The sequence below is a fragment of the Megalops cyprinoides genome, chromosome 1 (assembly GCF_013368585.1).
Source record: "Megalops cyprinoides isolate fMegCyp1 chromosome 1, fMegCyp1.pri, whole genome shotgun sequence".
Classification (NCBI taxonomy): Eukaryota; Metazoa; Chordata; class Actinopteri; order Elopiformes; family Megalopidae; genus Megalops; species Megalops cyprinoides.
In genome coordinates this window covers 25,357,029-25,379,002 of record NC_050583.1, presented here as the reverse complement: position 1 = coordinate 25,379,002, position 21,974 = coordinate 25,357,029, and the positions used below count along the sequence as shown (strand labels likewise).

The 21,974-nt window shown below is 37.2% G+C and overlaps 1 protein-coding gene across 1 annotated transcript; it reads right to left on the bottom strand.

Moving 5' to 3' along the window:
- Nucleotides 1-412: 412 nt before the first annotated feature.
- Nucleotides 413-5,825, bottom strand: meiob (meiosis specific with OB-fold). Its single transcript, XM_036530051.1, has 13 exons — nt 5,757-5,825; nt 5,196-5,253; nt 4,809-4,940; nt 4,164-4,236; nt 3,585-3,780; nt 3,329-3,429; nt 3,182-3,234; nt 3,005-3,100; nt 2,656-2,751; nt 2,375-2,528; nt 1,723-1,909; nt 723-809; nt 413-511 (listed from the first exon to the last, which is right to left on the bottom strand). Exons 1-13 carry the CDS (start codon nt 5,823-5,825, stop codon nt 413-415), a joined length of 1,401 nt encoding a protein of 466 aa, XP_036385944.1.
- Between the last annotated feature and the right edge of the window lie 16,149 nt (nt 5,826-21,974).

Genomic DNA, 21,974 nt, shown 5'->3' with positions numbered 1-21,974 from the left:
TTAAGATTTTTTTTTTGTATTATACTTAATCAGTTTTGTTTGTGTATCACAAACTGAGAGAATCTTGAACTCAAGCTGTCAACTAGGGAGTCCCAGAACAAAGTGAAAACATTTGGTAAGGAAATGCTTTAATAACAAAAGAAGGGTGTAATACAGTATAGCACAAAATTCAACTCGTGTGATACATTTTCAGTGTATAATAATTAGAATATCTGTTGTAATCTGTGAAACACAAATGTAAATTACAAACATGTAAAATGTAGTCTCTTTAAGAAATGATCACAACATTATTTAAGCCAAATGCATCACTCAATAGGCACTATAACTATAGGAGTGCAATTCACGTGTCCTATTATAACCACGTTGTCACCCCATGCCAGTCAGCCCTGGAATGTGTTCTTCATTCGGACTGCTAAATCATAACATTCTGCCTCACTTCCACGGGGTCAGCGAGTGTGCAAGACAGGATGTTCCCTCTCAAACAATGTCTGGTTTTTGAAGACGCCAGAACCTAAAATTAAGTCAAACAAATGTTGTTTGTAAAGAATGGGCATGTCTAAAACTGACTCAGTCTAGGACAAAACACATGGCATTTTGCTATGTCATATCATAACCTCCAAAAGTCTTCAGAATCAGATTTGTATTGTAATGGTGTAAAGTTTAAGAAATGATCATTAGAAGTCATTCATGCATATAACAGTCAAAGTGAGTGACTGTCAGACCTTCAGGTAGATTTTGCATCTTTCCAAAAGGAATCTCCATTTAAGAGCTGTTCTCTGCCCTTCCGTCAAGCAAACAAAATCTTCAGCCTGCAGAAAAGAACATATACTTCTAAATTACTACCTTAGTATATTTCCTACCCAAATTCTCTGTTATATTTTGACCAGAGCTTCCACCCTTTGCTTCATACAAAATTCCTTCTCTTTTTCACAGCTTTCAATGGTAGCTGATTTCACTTCCACAACTCATTTATGTAGTGCCTGTGGTATTACATTTGAAATGTAGTATGATGAAAAGATATGTACCTGTCAAATGTAGGGAGATAGCTGGCACTACAACTTAACAATTACAACAACAAGAGCAAGTTCATGGCAGTAGACATGAGACAGAGACATACTGAAAATATTTTTAATGTATGAAATGAATCACATATATATATATATATATATATATATATATATTAGAATTTGTTTTCATATAGCAACATAAATACTTTAATGAAATTCCCAAAAATTTCACAACTAGAATTCACATACTCAAATTCTTCAGTAAATCCATGAGCAGAGGAGCCCAGTTTCACACTGCAGACTTGAGCAATACCTGGCACACTGAACAACTATACATGAATAAGGCAAACTAACAATAACAGTTGAGTTCCCCTCAAACCATTCCAACTTAGAAACTAAACCTGGTGAACAACAAGCTGACACCTCTAAAACAACTGTCATGTTTATGTCTGAATGTTGACACAGACCTACTGTGTACTAACATGATTAGTTCTTGCTCATAGAATCTGTCCTTAATACTGCCGAAAGAGCAGTTATAACTGCTTGCAATTACAGACGTTATTGTGAACATCCAGTAAGTCCACTACTGAGGTCTTTTGTCTCCATGCAATGTTGATAAGAAGAGGATATACTTTGCTTTCTAAGGCCCTGCTCACACCAGCCCAGCTACCTTTGACCATCTTAGTGTAACTTACACTACTTTACTGTAACTCACTGTGCAGCCGAGCGTCTTTTCTGCTGCAGTACTAGATAGGGTGCAGGACCGCAGCGTGCCTGTGTGATCGGTGATATCCACCAGTAAGTCAAACCCAGAGGTGGTCTCCAGATGCTGTCCTTCACTGGGACATGCAGCGTTAGTGCACATTTGCACTTCTCCATTCACCTGAAATCTGCATTTGGCACTGCAATGCACAGATTCCTGTGTAAGTCATTAGTCATTGAAACCTGCGTGAAACTGCAACACAACGCACCTTTAGCAAATTAAAAACTAAATCTGAATTTTTCCAAATGCACTTACCTACCTTCTTGGTATTTCTGATCTACTGTTTTTTTGTTATTGCTAAACCAAATCCTAAAATTACTGCCATAGAATGTACACTGATTGTGAAACTGATTATGTATTTCTCATCTACCATTATTGCATTTTTCTCATCCTCCAAATAAAATCCTAATATGACCTAGTTATCGGATTGACAGTAATTTCAATAATTTTTTATGTTTTACATAATGAAAATGCAACTCACATGTTCACAAGATGTGTGTTTGAAGCCATACAAATGCAGCTCTGGTGTCACACTGTACACACTGTTGAGGGACTACCATACAAGCAATTGTGCATAAAGGTTTTTCTTTACTAGTATGCTTACCACCTGCTCCGTATGACTTTGGAAACAGAGGAGTCAAGATTTAAAGTAGTTATAAAGCCAAAGGTGATTCCATAAACAGGGTCTTCACTGTCAAGATTTTCCTGGGCTTTGAGTTTCAATTGGTTCACAGTGAATACATCAGCAATAGAATCCACTGCAAGCATAGATACAATACAAAAAAAAATCACTGGTAAAGTAAGTGAACATAGGGTATTCAGTTAAAAAGAGCAGTTATATGTAAAACAAAAAGGAAATTGTCTACAAATTCAGTTGATACATACAAGGCACATCTCCAGTTTGGTTTTCTTCATCATCAAGTCCTCCAGCTTCTGATAACTCTCTGGCATAATTAAAGAGCAGATTTGCCTCTTTCGTGTCTTAGAAATGAAAGGAAAGGTTTAAACATTCACGCATCATTAGTAATAGTTGTTAGTTTTATACTTTCTTTGTGACAGTGTTTCCATCTGTTCTATTTATTATTTGGAATACTATGTACTGTCTCTGTTGGGAGCTTCAACGTTGAAAGAGTTCAGCACCATGAGTTTACAACTGGGAAGTGTTTTCCAGTGGACATTCAGCAATAATGAAAACAGTGACAGAAGCAAACATTTATTCCATATAATTTCTCACCAGGGTTGACAGTGATGATTGTTTTTGAGGTAACTGTTGCAACCATGCTCCTGCGGAAGTTATCAAAACTGACACGTGCATCTGCAATGAAGAGCACTAAAAGCAGGAAACACGAGTTCAGTGTCCGTGCGCTTTATTTTCACTATTGTATTTCTAATGGAGATTAAGTCACTCCACCTGTCTCTCTTGGTATCCATGCCTGAACAAGCTGAATGGCTTCTCTGTCCCAGCTAAATGAATGGAGGCGATGTTGTCATTGTGAAAGAATAAATACTGGTAGTGTATGTACGTACATGCATTATCCATATAAAAACAAACACTCACCAGATCAAAGAGAACATTGCTATGGTTTCATCAAAGAGCTTCACTTCACATCTTTGCCCTTTGCGTCCATCTGCAGTGGTGAAATACTTTGGCTCTCCAACCTAAAATATATCAGTGACTTCCACATGCTGAATCTGATAGCTGGTGACATGAGCTCATTAACTGCACTGCTCTTATAGGAACTCAGTGAGATTTGTAGCACTGTCTTTCTTAAGCATTCAGGAATCACAACAAATTCCTGCACCTCAGGTCTTACCGATCGAAACACCGCAAGAATGTTGATTACACTGCCATTCAGACTCTGTCCGTTCGCAACGATGTCGCCCAATGAGTAGAAGTCCCTGGGATCCTTCACAGGCAGGTGGCACAGTGCAAGGAGCTTGGTGTCTGCCTCCATTTCAGAACATACTCTAACTGCAGAATGGGTTTCAGTTACCAACAACCTGTAAAAGCTGAAAAAATACATGTATGGATGTTTTAAAATGGAATTCCATTCTGATGACATAAATATCTCATGCATAGAATAGTTAACCTGATTCTGTACATTTGGCTAAGCACAAGAAGGGCTTTGTTCTCCACCCCTTGCAAATACTGTGTGATCTCACAATGTTTGTTTATACTGCATCTCATAAATATTGACATTGTTTCCTTGCTTGGCAAAAGTCAAATTTGTGAAAATGATATACTTCATACAAGACAATTTCACCACAAACAGTCTGATAGCTGTAGTAGCATAAGTGCTTTCACATGCTCTCACTGTGAAGAACACGTGAGGATTTTCTGTGTACATAAATGAATTCCTTTTAAGTCTTTTCAGGAGCATAGAACAGTTTACCTTGGCGTTGAAGGGCTGAATCTGTCTTCTTTCTCAACATCTTTTGTGACAACTAAAGGATTCTCAATAATAACTACAGTAGGAACAAAGACAATGTTTTTTTTATTAATTTCATTAAGTGGCAGCGAACAAAGGGGAAATGTCCACACAGTGACTCATCCGTGAGGTTAAATGTAAAACAATGATTATAATGTAAGTCTTGGAACCTCAGAGAGGTTATTTTTATTATTCCTTGGAGCAGAGATGACTGAGGATTTATTTTTATGAATCTAGAAAGCAGGGATTTGTGTCTGTTTAAATGGTCAAAGGGAAGGATGCAAGGACATGAAGTGAAACATCTTGCTAAAAAAATTTGATTTGAGGATATGATCCGAGTAACTCTTTGGAGCAAAATAATGAACACCCTGCCTTGAATAGCCAATAGAGTCACTGCCATCCCAATACCTTTTCTGACTTGCCATACCAAACACATCTACCAAGAAAAAATATTTTTTTTTCCTACATAAGCAGATATTGATCCAAACATTACACTTTATTAATAAAAAAAATCAAGTCTCATTTGTCTCTCTCTAGACTGCAACCTTTCCATGGTCACTGTTAAAGTTCGAGTAAATGGATAAACAATGTCATAAGAACACAACTTACCACAGTCTCCTGTTCTGAAGCTACTGGACAGCCCATGGATATAATCCTCACTGCCCCACGAGGAGACATTAATAAAATGGTCTGGTGAGTCTTTGATGGTAAAGCTAAATGTGAACCTTTCTGAACCAATATCTGAAAAGTAAAATATATTGTTTGGGCACCTAGTTAGTATTAAAGGGAACCTACATCCTTTGCGTTTGTAACCATGTTTTAAATTATGTCAGAAGAGGGCAGTAGTTAGCTAAGAAAATCGCTAGTAAGAAAAGCGCTCGAACATTTAACATACATTTGACAGACATTTTATACAAATGTCGTCTAAGATTACGCTGCTGAAAGTATTTTAAATACTTCAGCTATATTTTCATGATAGAGAAAAAAGTTCCTAACTTTTCTTGTCCGGGAAGCCTTTGATGTCGGTTTTTCCAATAATTACTCCCAACACGCACTGCAAACAGACAAATATAAAATAAAAGATTAGCTGCTACAATGTTATATGTTAAATTAAATTGCATCAATGTGGTTTGTGAAGAGCAAGACCGTCTTGTGGGAATAGCCCACAATCAACAGAAGAATGTATCTAATTTACATTTTAATCATTCAAAATATCACTTTTACGTGATTAATGTAAAGAGAGACAGGTGGCTCCTTGACTAATCCAAGACAATGGCAGTTTTATGCTTTAAATGTGTCACTTATTTATTAAACGTTTTTACTTGTTTATTATTCAAGAGTTAGCACTGGCTGATGTCTGATAGGTAACAGCAACGATCGCACAACCTTTATGTTAAATAACGAGCCATTTCGGACGACCAGCTATAACTGTTAGCTGGTCTAACTTTAGCTAAAGTGAGTTAATTTAGCTAAGGTATGGTGTAAGGTCGTTGTCAGCAAGGCATCAGTCCAGCACATCGCATCACAAGTGAATGCATAAATAAATGACTCACTCACCTGGTGTGTGGAGTTTGGATGTAAATCACAAATGGCTACAAAGTTTTGTACAGGGGCATGATACGTCATTTTCTTTCAGATAGTCTTGTTTGTTGTAACTATCAGTTGGAAACAGTGACAACAGTAAGTCAAACACAATTTAAGTTAGCTACCATTACCGTTATAACGTTAGCTATGTCGTTAGCAAACTGGGCGTATCGGTTATTACATACTTCTGTGTTGTGGCTGGGTAACTATCAGATGGTTTCTTGCAGAATTATATGACGTTAATCTAAAGCTACGACTGAAATGTATTAGCTAGTGACCCCAAAACATTACTTGCCCGGTATCATTGGCTAATGCGATAACTGTATTGGTGGGTCAAATGCAGAGAATCGGCTAGCTGATTAGCTAACGTTACATATTGAGAAACATAATATGAATACCTAATGATAGTTATACTACAATAATAACCTTATACTACATTAATAATACACTGTATAATTCACACAACCGACTATATGGTTTATCTATAGCTAGTTTACAGCAACACAAAAATAACATGTAGTAATCCAATACTTTGCACGAAAGCTATTTAAAATTTACCACAGAATGAAGCTGCCAGGCATCGCTATTCAGACCGTTTTTCTCGAGCCTTGGCTCGAGATGCAAACGTGTGCCACGGCAATGCTGCCTACAAATTAGGCACATCAGAGACTTTTAACTTAACGTCAAATAGCGTCAGAGATCATTTCTTGCATCTTTAGTGCACTTTAGTGAGTACTTTCATACGGGCTGTCCAGTGTACTGTATTTAGGAATCCTTGACAGCTAGTATGTTCTAGTCAGGGGTACAAACATGAAAGCAAGAATATTGCACGGTGGTTGTTTGGCTAGTTATCCATGCAGCTAACAGATTATTTTCAAAAGTTTCACAGTGTGATTAAAATTGTTCTCTTAAGACATTAGTAATGTTAGTAATTTTACTATGCATAGCATGTCATGAATGGTAGGGATACCACTAATTACACAAAGATGTTTTCTAATTTAGCTTATATTATTATTATTATTATTATTATTAGTAGTAGTAGTAGTAGTAGTAGTAGTGGTAGTGGTGGTGGTGGTGGTCATGGATTTCCTGTAAATTCCACTGTACTAGAAGTTATCAGCACTTTTCTCAATAGCTTGAGCTTGTGAGATGCAACTGTTGTACTGTAAGCTGCATACCGTGCATGTTTTAGTGAGTGCATTTTATCTAAAGTAAATAACGTGGGGTTTAAGTGATGTTAATGAATGAGGAATTTTACTTTATGTGAATGAAATATGTGAAGCACTGCCCTACCACTTGTGTTGATCCCCACAAATGTGCACCATATTATGTTATCTGAGTGGAGCCAACATATTTGCCAGTTTTGAGGCAAGACATCTGCTCATGTTTGTGAAGTAGGCTTCTAATTCACTTCTTTCAAGGTTACAGTATTCTGTGGCTTGCATTCCTTGCAATGTTACTATTTCATTGCTGTTCAACACATTTGGTTCACAACTATTTGCAGTTTGTTTATTTATTTTTTCAGGACCCTTACGTTCTATGTTCTTTCTAGGTGCATGGGTGACATTTACCTTTTAGTGTAAGATACCTCAGATCTTGTTTTAAGAAATGTAACTTGTGAAATGTTGAAATGTCACTTACATTTTGTATGATGAAGTTGATTACCAGTATGCTAGCCCTATCTGATATCTAGTGTTTTTTAATGTCAGGCATGAAGCTGAAACTCATTTTATTCCAACTTTAGTGTTGTTATATAATATGCATTTATTGAGTTGTGTGATATTTCAGTATTTTATTTTCCTTAAAAGTGTTTTCTAACATAAAACTAGTGTCACCTCAAAATAATTGATTTTGAGTTCCATTGTTTTTAAATAAAATATCACACAACAAAATTTTAATGTATCATTTTTAATTCAGTAAAACATGAGCATTGGTCAAGGGTCTTAATACTTTTGCAAGGCACTGTATGTCTGAAAAGACCCCTGTTGAATGATCTTTTCCAGTTTATGGTCTATGTTTCTAGGCACCTACAGAAATGGCCTCTTTTGAGGTTAGACATATGTTCCAGTCATCCATATAATTCAGCAGACAGACGCTCTGGCACCTGGTATCCTATGGTCTTTGGACCAGTTTTTAGTTATGGTTTTTGACATTGTCAGTTCACATTTGTTATTTGTGTTGTAATGCAACTAATGTTAACTTGGCAAAAATGTCAGCAATCTCTAGGAACAGCTGCTGTATAAACATACATGTAAACATTCAGTTTCAACATCCGCAAGATGCAAACTCATGCATACAATGAGCTGCATCCCTGTACAATAGAAGTTGAAACCTGCTCATTCAACCAGCTGTCCCCCCTTTGAACAAATGTTCTAAATTTGCCTGTTAAAAACTGAAACTACAGCATTTGAAAGTGGAATGGGTTGGTACAAATTATATACTCTGACTGACATTCATCTCAATTCATCTCAAGAGAATGAGGCAGATTTCTTAAATTTTACAACATATCTTTGGTTTGTTTTCTGTTTGAAAAAATCAGTCCATGTGAATTTATCTCTCCCAGTAACCTTATAAACAAACAAAACCCTCCCTGTGGACTAAGATGAAAAGATGCTTGGTCTGACCTCGTCGAAGGCAGACAGCACCGGCTGCTGACTGTGCGGGAAAAAAGACCACTAGCAGGTTTCCTCAGTTACCTTACAGTCATTCTTTACCATTTATTCCCACTGGTCATCTAGAACAGTAATCAATATATATATATCAATGACCTACATGGTTCTCTCTGTCCTTGTTGAGAGATTTTATGATCCTGTGGTGTGGAGTGATTCAGTTTGCTGTGCTGTTTAAGAAGCAGAGTATGCCAGCACAGTCCTGCAGAGCCCTATCATTACTTTACTTAACTGATGTGAAACACATCATCTGGACCTTTATATTTATTACATCTGTAAAAGGGCATTATAATTGTGTATCCCTCTTGAAATATGTTAGCAGTGGCAAAGAGACTCACCAGGTCAATATTATGTATTATCTGCGACTGAAATTGAATTTTCAATAAAATATTAAAGGTGATGAAAAGAAGTGCTTCTGGACAGGACCAGTCCTTTCATGAGCTGGAGGTATCAATAGCAAAAAGCAAGTAGAAGGGAAGATAGTAGTTTCATTTGCATATATACAGCACAACACTGTTCTCAAAGGAACCTGTCATTCAGTACTATGATAAGTACTAATTAAGCAATAATCACCTCCTTTTAAAAACAATCTTGTTGTGTGCAATATTATTGGCCTTTGTTTGAATACACACAACTGACTGTGTAATTATTGGCAGCTTTTCTGTGTATGGTTTTATTTTCTGTTCCATTGAGTCAAGTAAAAACAGGTCTTTCGGTTTTCATCAAATGAGATTATTTCACTTCAGAGGATTCTCATAGAAATTAATGGCAAATGTTGTGTACTACACAGTAATGCAGACTGGCCATGCCTCAAGTTCCTCAGGTCTTTAAAAATGCAAGTCAGATGGTCCTAGGACTTAATGAGTATTATCCTGTACATATGATTTTAATACATGATAGCGAAGGGGGCATACTATCACAATGTTAACGTAATGTAGAACACTTTGTGTTTACTGCAAGGAATGTGCTTACAGTTTCAGTGACTATTTTCTGTCACAGCATGATCCCAGGTGTTAATGGTGTATTATGACCATTTAGAATGCATATCTTACAAGTTTGATCTTGAACACAGTGCAACCACTGTGTTCTATATCCCTGCTTATTCAGAAATCAGTGTGTTTAACTAAAATGGACATTTACTCATTTCACAAAAAAAAAAAAAAAAACTCTATTCCCTAAGGAGAAGGAGAATATCTATTTAGACATGCATTTCCACTAGCTATCACCAATCTTCATTCAATCTGCTATATAATAAAATTCACTCAGGTGCTTCCGGATAGGTTACCTATTAGACTTGCATCATGGCATGAGGTGAAAGGCCTGGGCCCTCCATTTATTTCACAGATATTAACTCTAATATGACCACCCCACCTTCAAAAGAAATGTAATGCAGCTGTTCAAACACATCTAACCCAAAGGGACAATAAAAGCTTGTGATGCACCTGTATCTGAGAGGTCTTTGTCCAGCCCAATCTGCTCAATGTTACCACAAGGAGAGGAGTGGTGCTTCGGGCCACTGCATTGTCCTGTTGGCTGCTCTCCAGTGAACCAGCCTCTGTTTTATTCTGTAGGCTATTTGTTTAATGAGACAGTTGTGGTATGTCATCCCTTCCACCTGATACTTTGAGGTACATTGATTAACAGGGCTGGAGCTGCAACACGATACAACAGATTACACAGCTAACTGGATATCAAAAGGTGCAGTGAACAACTTCATCCAGGTGTCATCTGTCACGTGGATAAGTTCTTTATCCTCCCGATTATTTTGGGATCAAGTTTTCAGTGCAGATTGATGCCTACGCAACAAAGTATTTTATTTATTCATTTTCCATCTGTTCTATGTTTGAACTCCTTCAATGAAATAAGTGAGTGGCAATGTAGAAACATAATATAATTGTCATTGTGGATGTTATTCTATTTTTTATATTATCAGAAGTCATGAAATATGTATGCATTTGTGTCAGTTCATTACAGATGTGTTTTTAGTAAAATAAATACATATGACATCATGCAACACCTAATGAAACAAACATTTTTCTTGTATTTTTGCATGTGCACCCAATATGTAAAATGGAATCAGTGATGGAATGTGTTGTAATAGAGTGACCCCACCCCCCATTCCCCTTGCACACACACTAGGCCAGCTCCCAGGAGCCTTAAACAGAGAGGGCAGAGTTTAAATTGCTGACCCCAGGACTGTTAATCAACTGCGCTACATCTCACATCAGCTGAAAGGGCAGCTGTGATATCCCCCCAGACAGCTCCAGTCATATCAGAGGGGTCATCAATCCCCACTTCATCAAATGTTTCCTAATGCACCCATCACAAGGCTTTGATATACACTTGTTTAGGGCTGTGCCATTCATGTTGGCTGCTTCACTCCTTATTTTTTCTACTGTTCATTTTGAGGCATCTGCGTTCCCACATTATCTGCTAGTATATCAGGGGACCGCTGGTAGGGGTAGGTAAAAACAGCTTGCATCTCATGATGTTCTAGAAAATTTCTTTTACAAACACACAACTAGTATAGTTAGGATTTAGATCACCATAATGACAAGTAAATATGATATTATAACAAAAACCTACCTATGGCAGCTCGTAAGCATTGAACAGATAGGGCCATGGTCACGAACACAGTGCCTTTATGAAGAATATTTTCTCTCAAGTCTTGATTTATTTAGCATTAATTTATTATGATGAACCCCACTTGGCAACTATATACAATATTATAATGGCTTGAATAGGAAAGTGAATCATTTTTTTCTCATGTGTGTTGCTTATATAAAATCCTTATGATTTAACAAGGGAAGGGGATTCTTTGTCAATATGAAGAGCTTTACACTGTACATGTGGAAATTAAACTCAAGTTGGTACCCACTAGGTAGGCCATTCTGTGATTGATTTACAGTTCTATACATATAGTTCTACATAGATCATTCTATACAGGTCTACATCTCCTAGTTGGTAGGCATTCACATTTCAGTAAAATAAATGCAACAGTTCAGACCATTAATCAACTTTAATAAAAGAAGAACAAGGTCTTTTTTACTGTCCCTTTTTATGAAGTTATTTTTACTGCTCAAATGTAGTTTAGAAATAACATACTGTGATGCAGTATGGTTTTATATCACCATATCCATGCTCTTATTGTTTTCCAGTGTATAGCTTTGTTTATTTATAATTATTGTGGACTGTTAGTCCACCTTTGACTTTGATCCGGTTCTTCCTTGGGTTTGCAATGTCTGTTCTGAGTTCACCTGCATCTCTTTGCTCTGACTTTCAGTTCTCAGGATCCCATCCTAGGTTGTCTAAAACCCATCTTGTGTAACCTGAGTCCTTGCACACAAGATCCTCCCACACCTTTAGGGCATTGTTTCACTCCCCACATTCCATCATTGAAAAAACACACTTGAAATAGGAATATCATGCCATTTAAACTTGAATCTCCTTTATCCTGTTGTTTCACTGGTAAAAAAACACTCTAAATGATTTGTTTCAGGATTAAGGTCATGCACACACCTCACACATATTTGTGGTCAAAGGGGTGGGTCATAACAAGTTTTCTATGTAAAAGTTGCCTGGTATGCTGCAGAAATTGTGTATACTATTGCATAGTCTGTTTAAACTATAATAGCCAACAACTCAAGTGGAAATATATTGTGATTAGATTACAGTTAGATGAGAACAGTATAGTAAAGAACAGTAAAGTGAAGACAGTGAGAAGCTGTCACAAACTTGAATAAAACACGTGTTTTATTCATCGTCATTGTCATTTTAACTTTCACATTTAGCATGCAAATGCTAGTATTTCACCTTGTGACATTGCTTATGATTGAAACAAGAGAAACTGAGAAATTTGTTTGGTTTCCAATTGGTGGAGAAGAATATGCTTGTTGTCATAGAGATACATGACAGAATCACTTTTATGGGCTCATCTTCATGTAAAAATCAATGCACAGAAGAAAATCTGAAATCCTCCACTAGCCACCCGATCATGAGAGCCACTTTTTTGGAGTGAAAGTGAGATGGCTTGGTCAGATATTATTTACCACTCCATTATGAAAGATGTTGTCAGCATGGCACCTCAGAAAAAAAAAAAAAAAACATTTGATACATAAGCAATACCTGTTGAATTTACAGCTGTTATGAGATAATTGTCTAAAATTGACTATCAAGTTAATTACAGCTTTTCAAATGTAGCCTAATGAATTATTTAGACCCACTAGAGGATATTAGGCTATGGAACAAGTGGTATACTCAGATACAGCTGTTATGTCCTGTTATGTGCAATTTCACCTTTACAATCTTGAGTGCATTCTTGTTGTAGTAACTCATCTGTGCATAGGTTTCAGGGCAGTGCGGAAGAATGGAAGGAAATGAATAAGCACATCATGTGGCAGTTTGTTTTAAAGAGATGGTTCTAAAGTAGTGTGAAAACAACTAACAGCTATTTTATGCCAATTCCTGATAAAATATTTTTGCATTTATGCTCTCATCATAATATTTATAAAATGAACAGAATCTGCAATGGAGTATACATTCAAAAAGAAATGGGAGCTTTATGCATCTGGGTCAGCAATATTTTTATTGTTTATTGATTTTTTCAGCATAGTTCGCAGTAGCGTCCTTTGTGTGAGCAGACAACTTCTCACCCAGGTTAAGCTTGCTACAGAATTTGTTTGTAAATTGACTTGTGTGGAGGAGAGCTTGTTGCTGAATGCCATGCTCTGGTTGGCTCAGGTTTCACATTAGCCCTAGTGTTCATATTCTGAATGCAAAGTGAAGTGCAATCGATTACTGTGGTCATAAGTGAAAGCACCCTTGGAGTGCCAGAGAAGCCAATTAACATTCTCAGGGGCTGGATTACAGGGCGACCAAAGGGATCAAACCCCATGTTCACAATGGTCAATCAGAGCAGTGACACAAAATCCCTATTGAATGTGACCACAGTGCAGCCTCTCAGGGGACCGGGTTGTAGCCATTACATCCCTTGTGTACATTTGCATAGTGAGTTAATGGTATCACTGGCTATATTTATGAAAAAAGAAAAGACGTTTTAAACGTTTGTGAGATAGGATTCATATAGTTTGCTCTGTTGTGTTGTACATGTCAATTTTAATATGCCCTATCTTCTCTGATCTATGTTTTTTTTTCTTACAATAATTTGTTCAAGTGGAGGGGTTGGGCCATGCTTTGGGTCAAATGTTCAAAGGTATGTTTGCCTTAAGTGTGTAGGTCAAAGTATATCCAAACACGCAATATGAATAAATAACTAAAATAAAGTAGTAGAGCAGCTTTTACTTATCAGGCCATGGTAACACTGTTCAAAAGTACAGAAAGGCATAGTGCAAAAAGTACAAACATTTCTGCTTATTCAGCTATCAGCAGTGCCAAATTAAATCACAGCAGACTACATTTTTATGGGGTAGGACATCAGCAGGTGTGCTTAATTAGTCATGGGTACCAGGGGTTGAAATAGATGACAGTTTTTTCTTGTTGAATCACTAGATTCTCTTCGACAACAGAGACAAATACTGTAACACACACACTATTACATGCACATATATGTGTATCTGTGTATATATATATATATATATATATATATATATATATATATATATGTATCTGGCCCCACTACCTATTCTTCCAGAGGGAACTTTGAATAACAGAAAAGGCATGTCAACCAGGTGATCATAACACCATACAGGCAATAAATGTCAAGTTTGAAAGCAAACCCATGGGATCCCTTTGTATAGTTGGACTATGCTAAAAATGTTCTTTCAAATCTGGTGATCGATCAAGATGAACTATCATGTCAATCACATTGCCTCTTTGCTGAGTTTGACTTTGTAAATAGTCTCTTCATAGAGGAGGTGAACCATAAACATAGGTACCTTACCCTGTTAACAAATCAAATAGGACAGAGTAAGATCACTGACTGATTTGTTTTAATGACAAAGCTAGCTCTACTGATGTGACTGCCTTGAGAAATATAAGAGGGACAGGTAAAGGCAAACACTGTGTTCGTTTGGACAGAGAATATTCAGATCCAGTTCTCAGTTTGTAATTTCACTCACCTGTGCAAGAACTGAACAAAGCCAACAGTCTGTTTCCTATTGAGCCCAGGGAGGTTGGCATTCGTGCTGAAAATGGCCTCAATTATATTAATAACGTGCTGATGAAAACCAGCACAGATGGAAGGCGGTGAGACAGCACCGCATGATGTCAGCAATCAGCATGTTTGTGTTCCACTATTACCTCGTTTAAATAACATGGTACATCTGATTACATCTGATTCATTTCGAGGAACAGTACTAATCCAGACAGAACTTATGAGCACTTCACTCCGCGCTTGAACATAATTGTTGTTGCTGCAAATTGCAAAATAAGATATTGCTTAACCACACTGAAGTTAATAAATCTTAATAAAGGTTTTGTGATTCTGGGTTGCTTATTAAGCAATAAGAACACAACTGCGATGTGACCAAATTCCAGACAAAAAAAATTAATATAGTCCTATGAAGGCTTCTGTTTCTTCTGTTCATTCAAATACAATACTGAGAACGACCAGACAATGTGCTTCATTCATCTGTTTCTAAATTGCACCCCTTTAGCATCTCCAAAGGACAATGCCATTTCATAAAATGGAAAAAGTGTTATCAGGCTAGTAAATGATATGGATGGCTCAATGTCAAAGAAATAATTACTTGTCAAGTTCTTATCATAAACGATAATGGAATAGATTCATATTTTGATAAATGTGCCTATGAAGGAGAGCCTTCACCACCTCTCCCTAAGTGCTAATTGTGTCAGTCATTGGTTAATTGGTCACGTGTATGACTTTTTTGGGGAACCAGCCTATCGGCAAATGAGTCAACCTTTGGTTCTTTTCTGCTCCTTTATGGGAGAAGTGTCGGCCAGCTTCTCTACAGTTACCCTAGTAAAGGCTGTGCTATATACATATATACATATATTCGCGCGTGTGCGCACACACACACACACAGTTAGAATGTCATGTACATTTATTAGAAAAATGTGTTTAATTCTACTTGAAAATCCAAAGAACAAATACTACTTCAGATACATTTTTTGTAACATTATCCAAAGATATCCTTCATCGTCCATTTGTCATCTTTACAGTGTTATGCATGATTAAACCAGCTTCAAAGAGACGTTTGCTAAACACTTTGCTTATACTAAATGTATTTTTTTCTGTGATGAATGTCTTAAGTGTGTCCCTAAAACTGCCCAGGATAAAAAAAATATAAGCTCTGTGTTTGACCTAAGTTCTTCATTTTATCAATAAAACATGTCTTTGAAGTGCAAAAGAGGAAGGCAGACACACTTGTTCAATTATTGTTGGGAACTCTGAAATGTATGAAATGAGATCTTTCATTTCTGAGTAACATATGTTCCATTGAACAATGAGGCCATTTTATTCCTCACACACACACACACACACACACACACACACACACACACACAACCACAAATTGAATTAAAGGGAATGGATCACCAGACTAGTCAGAATTCTACTAATCAAACATTGTCATGGTGCCTGTAACGGTGTAAGTGATGATGCCACAAAATGTAGTTGAAATAAAATAAAAATTAAGACCGTTGAACAAATTCCCAATGAATTGGATTTCTTTTGATGACTGATTGACAGAATATATGTCTCTCGTGTGTGAACAATGCTTGTGCTTTGGATCAGCAGTAACTGCCCTCTGCCTGCTGTCCTCAGAGTTTACACTGTCACAGGAGTCTTCACAGTCTTCAGTCTCATTTACAGACAGAACATTGTGTTGATGATTGTTGTTGAATGTGTGGTAACCTTTGCCTGATTGAAGTCATACTGTTAGCTAACTACCTGAATAATAACTAGAATTTAAAGATGCTATACATGTAGCTAATAAACCATGTTACATATACAGTATTTGACATAAATGACATAAATATCTAAGATGATTTCCAGTCATTCAACTATCTTGTCCAAGGCAAAGCTAACCTTCCATCCAGGGTTAAATGGCATTTTTGGGACCACAACTTACAAGAAATACCTTCAATACCTTCAAATTTTCTGACATGCCTCTGTGTCCTGCTACAGGAAACATTGAAAATCATATAAACAAGAACTCTTAAGACCAGTCGTATTTGTTTTGTTCTCTCTTTTTTCCCAAAACAAATTGAGGGGAGACAGAAACCACAAGATTTATAAAAGTTTACCACAAAAGCAACGTGACCAGCTTCAAACAGAAAACTATGCACTGTACTGAAACTGTTTGCATTTTATTTGAAAGTTATGAGAACAGAACAGTGTGCCAGCGAGTGAGGATTCATTATACTTTTAATGGTCAACTTACATTCGCATTTACAATACACAACTATAGGAGCTGTGTATTCTTAGACTTTCACCAGAGGTACATGTGTGTCAGGATTTACTGCAATCAGCATATTTTTGCTTGCAACAAAACATCAAATAATTGGCAAACAGCCTCTTCAATGAGGATTTCCTAATGTAATTTAATTTGTCTTGAGTAATGCATCATTCATAATAGGGAGGAGGTTACTTCTGAATTTAAAATGAAATCTCAGCAGTCCGCCCGACCCCAACTGTGTTCCTTAGAGGTAAACCATCCCCACATGTTTAGGGAATCATTAACTTTCACAGTTGGTCACAGTGATGTATGACAGGGGACAATGGGCCCATTAATCTACTGTTGACATCACCAGCTGCATATGTTATCTATTTTTCAGAATTGTGACAATCTCAAGTATGAATTTCAAGGTGAAAGGGACTGAGTTCTGTTTTTCACTAAACGTGCATTAGCCGTGGTGCTTTTGTCAGGGATTTGCCTCCAAAAGTGCTCTGTTACAAATTGCAGTTTAATTTTGAAACTATATACATGAGCAACATGGCAGATTTTTCTTTTGAAGTGATTCTTCCAATCATCTTCCAATCTCTCTGCTCATGATCTGTATTCCTCCTTTCGGATGATTCCACTATGTAATTTGCCTAGAGAGATTTTTCATTTTAGAATTTGAATTTGCTGCATACAGTAATGTTTTTCTGACTCTTATTTGATTGTGTTGCATCTAGTTCCAATCATACCTGATAAACCTCTCTTGAGAAGCCATCAGGTCAGGTGATGCTTAACAAACATGAAAAAAAACAGCTTTCCAATGAAAGGTTTTAAGTCTCCCATGACTGTGAGCATGGCAGTAAGGCAAGTTTTTTTTTTAACTCACTTTGTGCAATTACGTAATTATACTGGGTGTTATTGTTCCTCTCCTGCATCACAACTGGGTTCTAGAACAAAGTGAACTTAATAAAAGACAAAATAAAAACATTCCTTTGTGAAGGACATCTAATAAGACGGGGCCGGGGATGAGGTCACTTCTTCCTGGTTTCACATCATCCAGAGACAGGCCTAAATGAGTGACGATGAAATATGAGCAGTTGAAGGTGGGACTGTAGGTGAGCTAATGTAGGGATGATCAAAGCAAACATTTCAACAAAGCGGTTTGTTGTCACTGCCATGCTGACAACATGAAAGTATACTGTTCATTTCCTTTAAAAAACGTAGGCAGTTGCTGAACTGTCACAGTGAAATTCAAGCAGGGCTGACAACAAACTGTTGGAAACCCAGTCCAAAACAAACAGCGGTATTGTTGTTTGGCTGCTGGCATAGCTGACTAAATCCCCCTGTATAGATATTACCTTTGATGGGTGTTTTTTAAGCCAAAAACTGTACAAAAAAATCAGAGTCATAATGGATTCTGAACCATGCATGGAAGCTCACGTTCTCTCAGAACTCAAGGCATCTTAATGTCGCTTCAGTTATACAAGTAAATTGAAATATTATCTGCAAGAATGCAACATTTGTGCCTTTGTTTCTTTGTATGTTTAGACTGGATTATGGTAGTGCTTTGATTTTTGGCTCTGCAATGCAGCAGCTACAGTTTTAATGCTTGAAGCATCTGATTGCAGTGTATGCTTCTAGATTTACTATACTTTCAGCAAAGGGTAATCAATTGATGAATCGTTATAGTATGCAGGACTGGGAAGAGCTTTTAGCTGTTCCGCACTTTACCTTTGGAATTCAGTTCCTAGCCATATTAGAGACACAGCTTTAACTGATTTTTTTTTTCAGATAAGGTCTTAAGGTTTATTTGTTTTCATTCCTCTTAGTTGGACTATTATCTGATTTGAAATGCAATATGGTTGTAAAGCACCCTGGGATGTTTGCATAAAGAGTGCTATAGAAAATCTCATTGCATTGGATCGTATTGCAAACATTACTGTTAAACTGAACTTGAATCATGCTATGGACCTTTTTGTCAGGTCAATGCACACAGTATATAATCAACAGTATGCATTTAGTCTATGGCAATGAAAAACTACTGATTTTCCACACTCTTCCATTTCAGTGACATAGATTACACTGTGAAGGTGGCTCAGTGTAGAGTCTGTGTTTTGGACATGTGTAAATCTGCCTAAAGTGAACGATCATTGCCTATATTAGTAAGGCACAGAAGAATTTCCCCAGTGGGTTTAGGTGTTATTGTTCAGGTATCAGTTACACATTGCTCCAGACAGACTGCCTGTAGCGGTAATCTGTCTGGCAACATGGAGCCAGTTTGTCCTTTAGTGTACATGATGCCTGCAAGTCCTGTGAGACGCTGGTCAGAACAAATGAAAATGAAACCCTTACTCATAAACAATTCACAGATAGAGGAGACTCCTGGAAAATATTGCATTCATTATTACAATACATTTCTGCTGGAATGTTCATTTATTTATGAGAAAATGATAAAGGTGGTTATGAATGTCTGCCTGTATATGAGCAGCTACACAGTCCAGCCAGCTGTAATCAGCCAGGCTTTTCCCTCATTATTTAATCCTGAAAATTGATGTATTACCATGTAAAACGTCCCTTTCGCTTTCCTTGAACACATCTCTGTTTGCCAGCCCAGCAATGACAAGTGAAAGGGATAATTCTGGCAATCGGTGGTGAATGCAGTGAATAGGGCCCAGGCTAAGAGATGAGTGATGGAGGGGCCCACTCTTGCAGCAATAGCGTGGTCTGCTAGGCCTCTGTGGTGCCCAGAACCACAGACACAGAGCTCTCTTGCCTGGAGCCACTGACTTGTACCCAGACAGTACAAACGAAACATGGAAAAAGCAACAACGTCAGGGAGAAGACCCAATACATCCTGTTTCCTGTCTTCAGTGTTATACTCTTTTCCACAGCTGCTCTCTTGCAAAACATAAATTTTTTCTGTCATCAGTATAATATTTTTTCTTTTGTACCCCAGTGCTGGAAGGGCAACAAACAACCAAAAACTTCTGGAAATAAATGAGAGTAGAAAATCATTCCCAATGCAGTGATAAAAGAAGATTTTGTCACAGGGGAAAGGAATTCGGCAAGCTTTCCCATCTTGTGATTATTTCCTGTTTGAGTGGTCGTGCTTGTGCTTTGATGGATCTGAAGCTCACAAAAGAGGCAAAGACAGTTGCGTTTGACAGACTCATGGAAAGCATCAGTCTCTGGTCACTGGTTCAACAGTGCTGAGCTAAGAGGCCAGACTATTTTAGATAAAATCTGAGGTCTAGATTTCTGTAAACTTCTGTAATGATACACCACAAAAGACTTTAACCTGGCTTCAGCTGCTCTTGGCTTTTTCCATCTATGATTTTTGCCATTTTCAAACATTGCACTGCTGTTGGCCAAAATGTGTTGTGGCACAATTTTCTGAGTTTATGCAAGCAAGCTATGTGTGTGCTAGGAATATGTATATGTGTGCCTGTGTGTGTATGGGTTTGTGTACATAGTCCATGTAATTCTTTAATAGCATTAATCTGTATTTCTTCATGTCATGACTATTTTACACATCTGATTTTGCCATGACAGGTTTTGATGTTCCAAAGATCACAAATGCTTACCAAACTCACTCTATCTTTTCTGTTTTTTTGAAGGAAAAGCATCCCATAAATGTAGCAAACACAGTAAATGCTGTCATGTGGTACTGCCGTATATACACTGTCAATATATATATTTTTAAAAAAATCAGCATTAAAATGGATGCATATACCAAGCAAATGCTATCAGTAATCACCTTGTTTTCAAATAGTCAAGGAAAATGACAACTGACATTCTTTTTTTTCAAATTGCTACCATTAGGGGAACAGATCCAAAGTGTGTTACTGATCTCCTCTGTCTCCTTGCATCAGTCCTCTCCTGGATGGTAAGCTCCACTGGGTGTTATGCCACATATGGGAGCAATCACATTTTGTTATAGGCAACCCTTCGTGAAGCATTAATAACAGTGTGGTTTGGGTTTAATAAAAGCACAGAACGTATTATTAACCGATCCGAGCCTTGTATGAGCATGGCCAAATGCCATTCCATGGATTGGAAACATAATGGAGCCCAGGAATTCTCAGCTGAATAGGAAGCTACTGAACTTTAACCAGGCAAGCCCTGGGATCCACAGTATAGCAGAGATAGGTGACCCACTATAGTGCACTGAAATTAGTAACAAAGAATGATTCTGTCACTGACAAAGTCAATGACACCTAAAAGAAAGTGAGATGAGGGGTAGCATTTTGGAGGAACTTCCAGCATTTTACTTTTCAATTACTTTTAGTTCCTCCCATCGACTTCCTTTAAGCTTGTACATCCTGGCCACACCTACACAGTGCAGTGGGAGTTCAGTCTATGCACATTGCCTGGAAATAAACAAAAGGACATTAAGCCATCAGCAAATGCAGGGGGCCTGCATGCTGTAGGTAAAACCACAGTTAATGGCATTATAAGGTTGCTGCAGGATAAAGGAAACAAATGAAAGACTGAAATGGATTATAAAACAATATATGTGAATCACCAAAAAAAAAATACCTTAAATACATTTATTATTATTTTAAACTATTACATGATGTTCTGTGTTAAATGTTCCAGTCCCTGTTGTGACTTTACTATCACCGAACATCTGCAATTTTCCCAATATTAACACAGCTTCATGCATGAGAAAAATAGGTATTTCTTCCAAAGGTCAGATTACAATTAATTATTAGAGGAAGAACCCTGAAATGCCTAGAGTCTAGACTGTATCCTCTCATGAACCTTACAGATCTAATTAATTTTGTTAAGTTTTATTGACTGTAAGAATGTGTTAACATATTCATGTCTTCCTCACCACAGAGGAGGAACAGATCCTGAATTTGTTGTACTTTAGGGGTAAGGGTGAATGGAGATAATAATATATTGTCCTTTTTTAATGGTCAAATGCTTCTTGGAAAAATTGTGAATCCACACAGTGAAATGTGAAATACACATTTCTGTGTAAATCCACTTTTGTCTTGTTTAAACAAATCCTCCCATTTTACTGTATGTTTCCTCATGGTGTGTAATCCATTTTGATTCTAAAAGCATGTTTCTGATTAGTTTACCCTGCACTCAAGAAAGAGCCAAAATATGATCCCACTTAAAATGCATATTTTCTTCATCATTGGTAATCT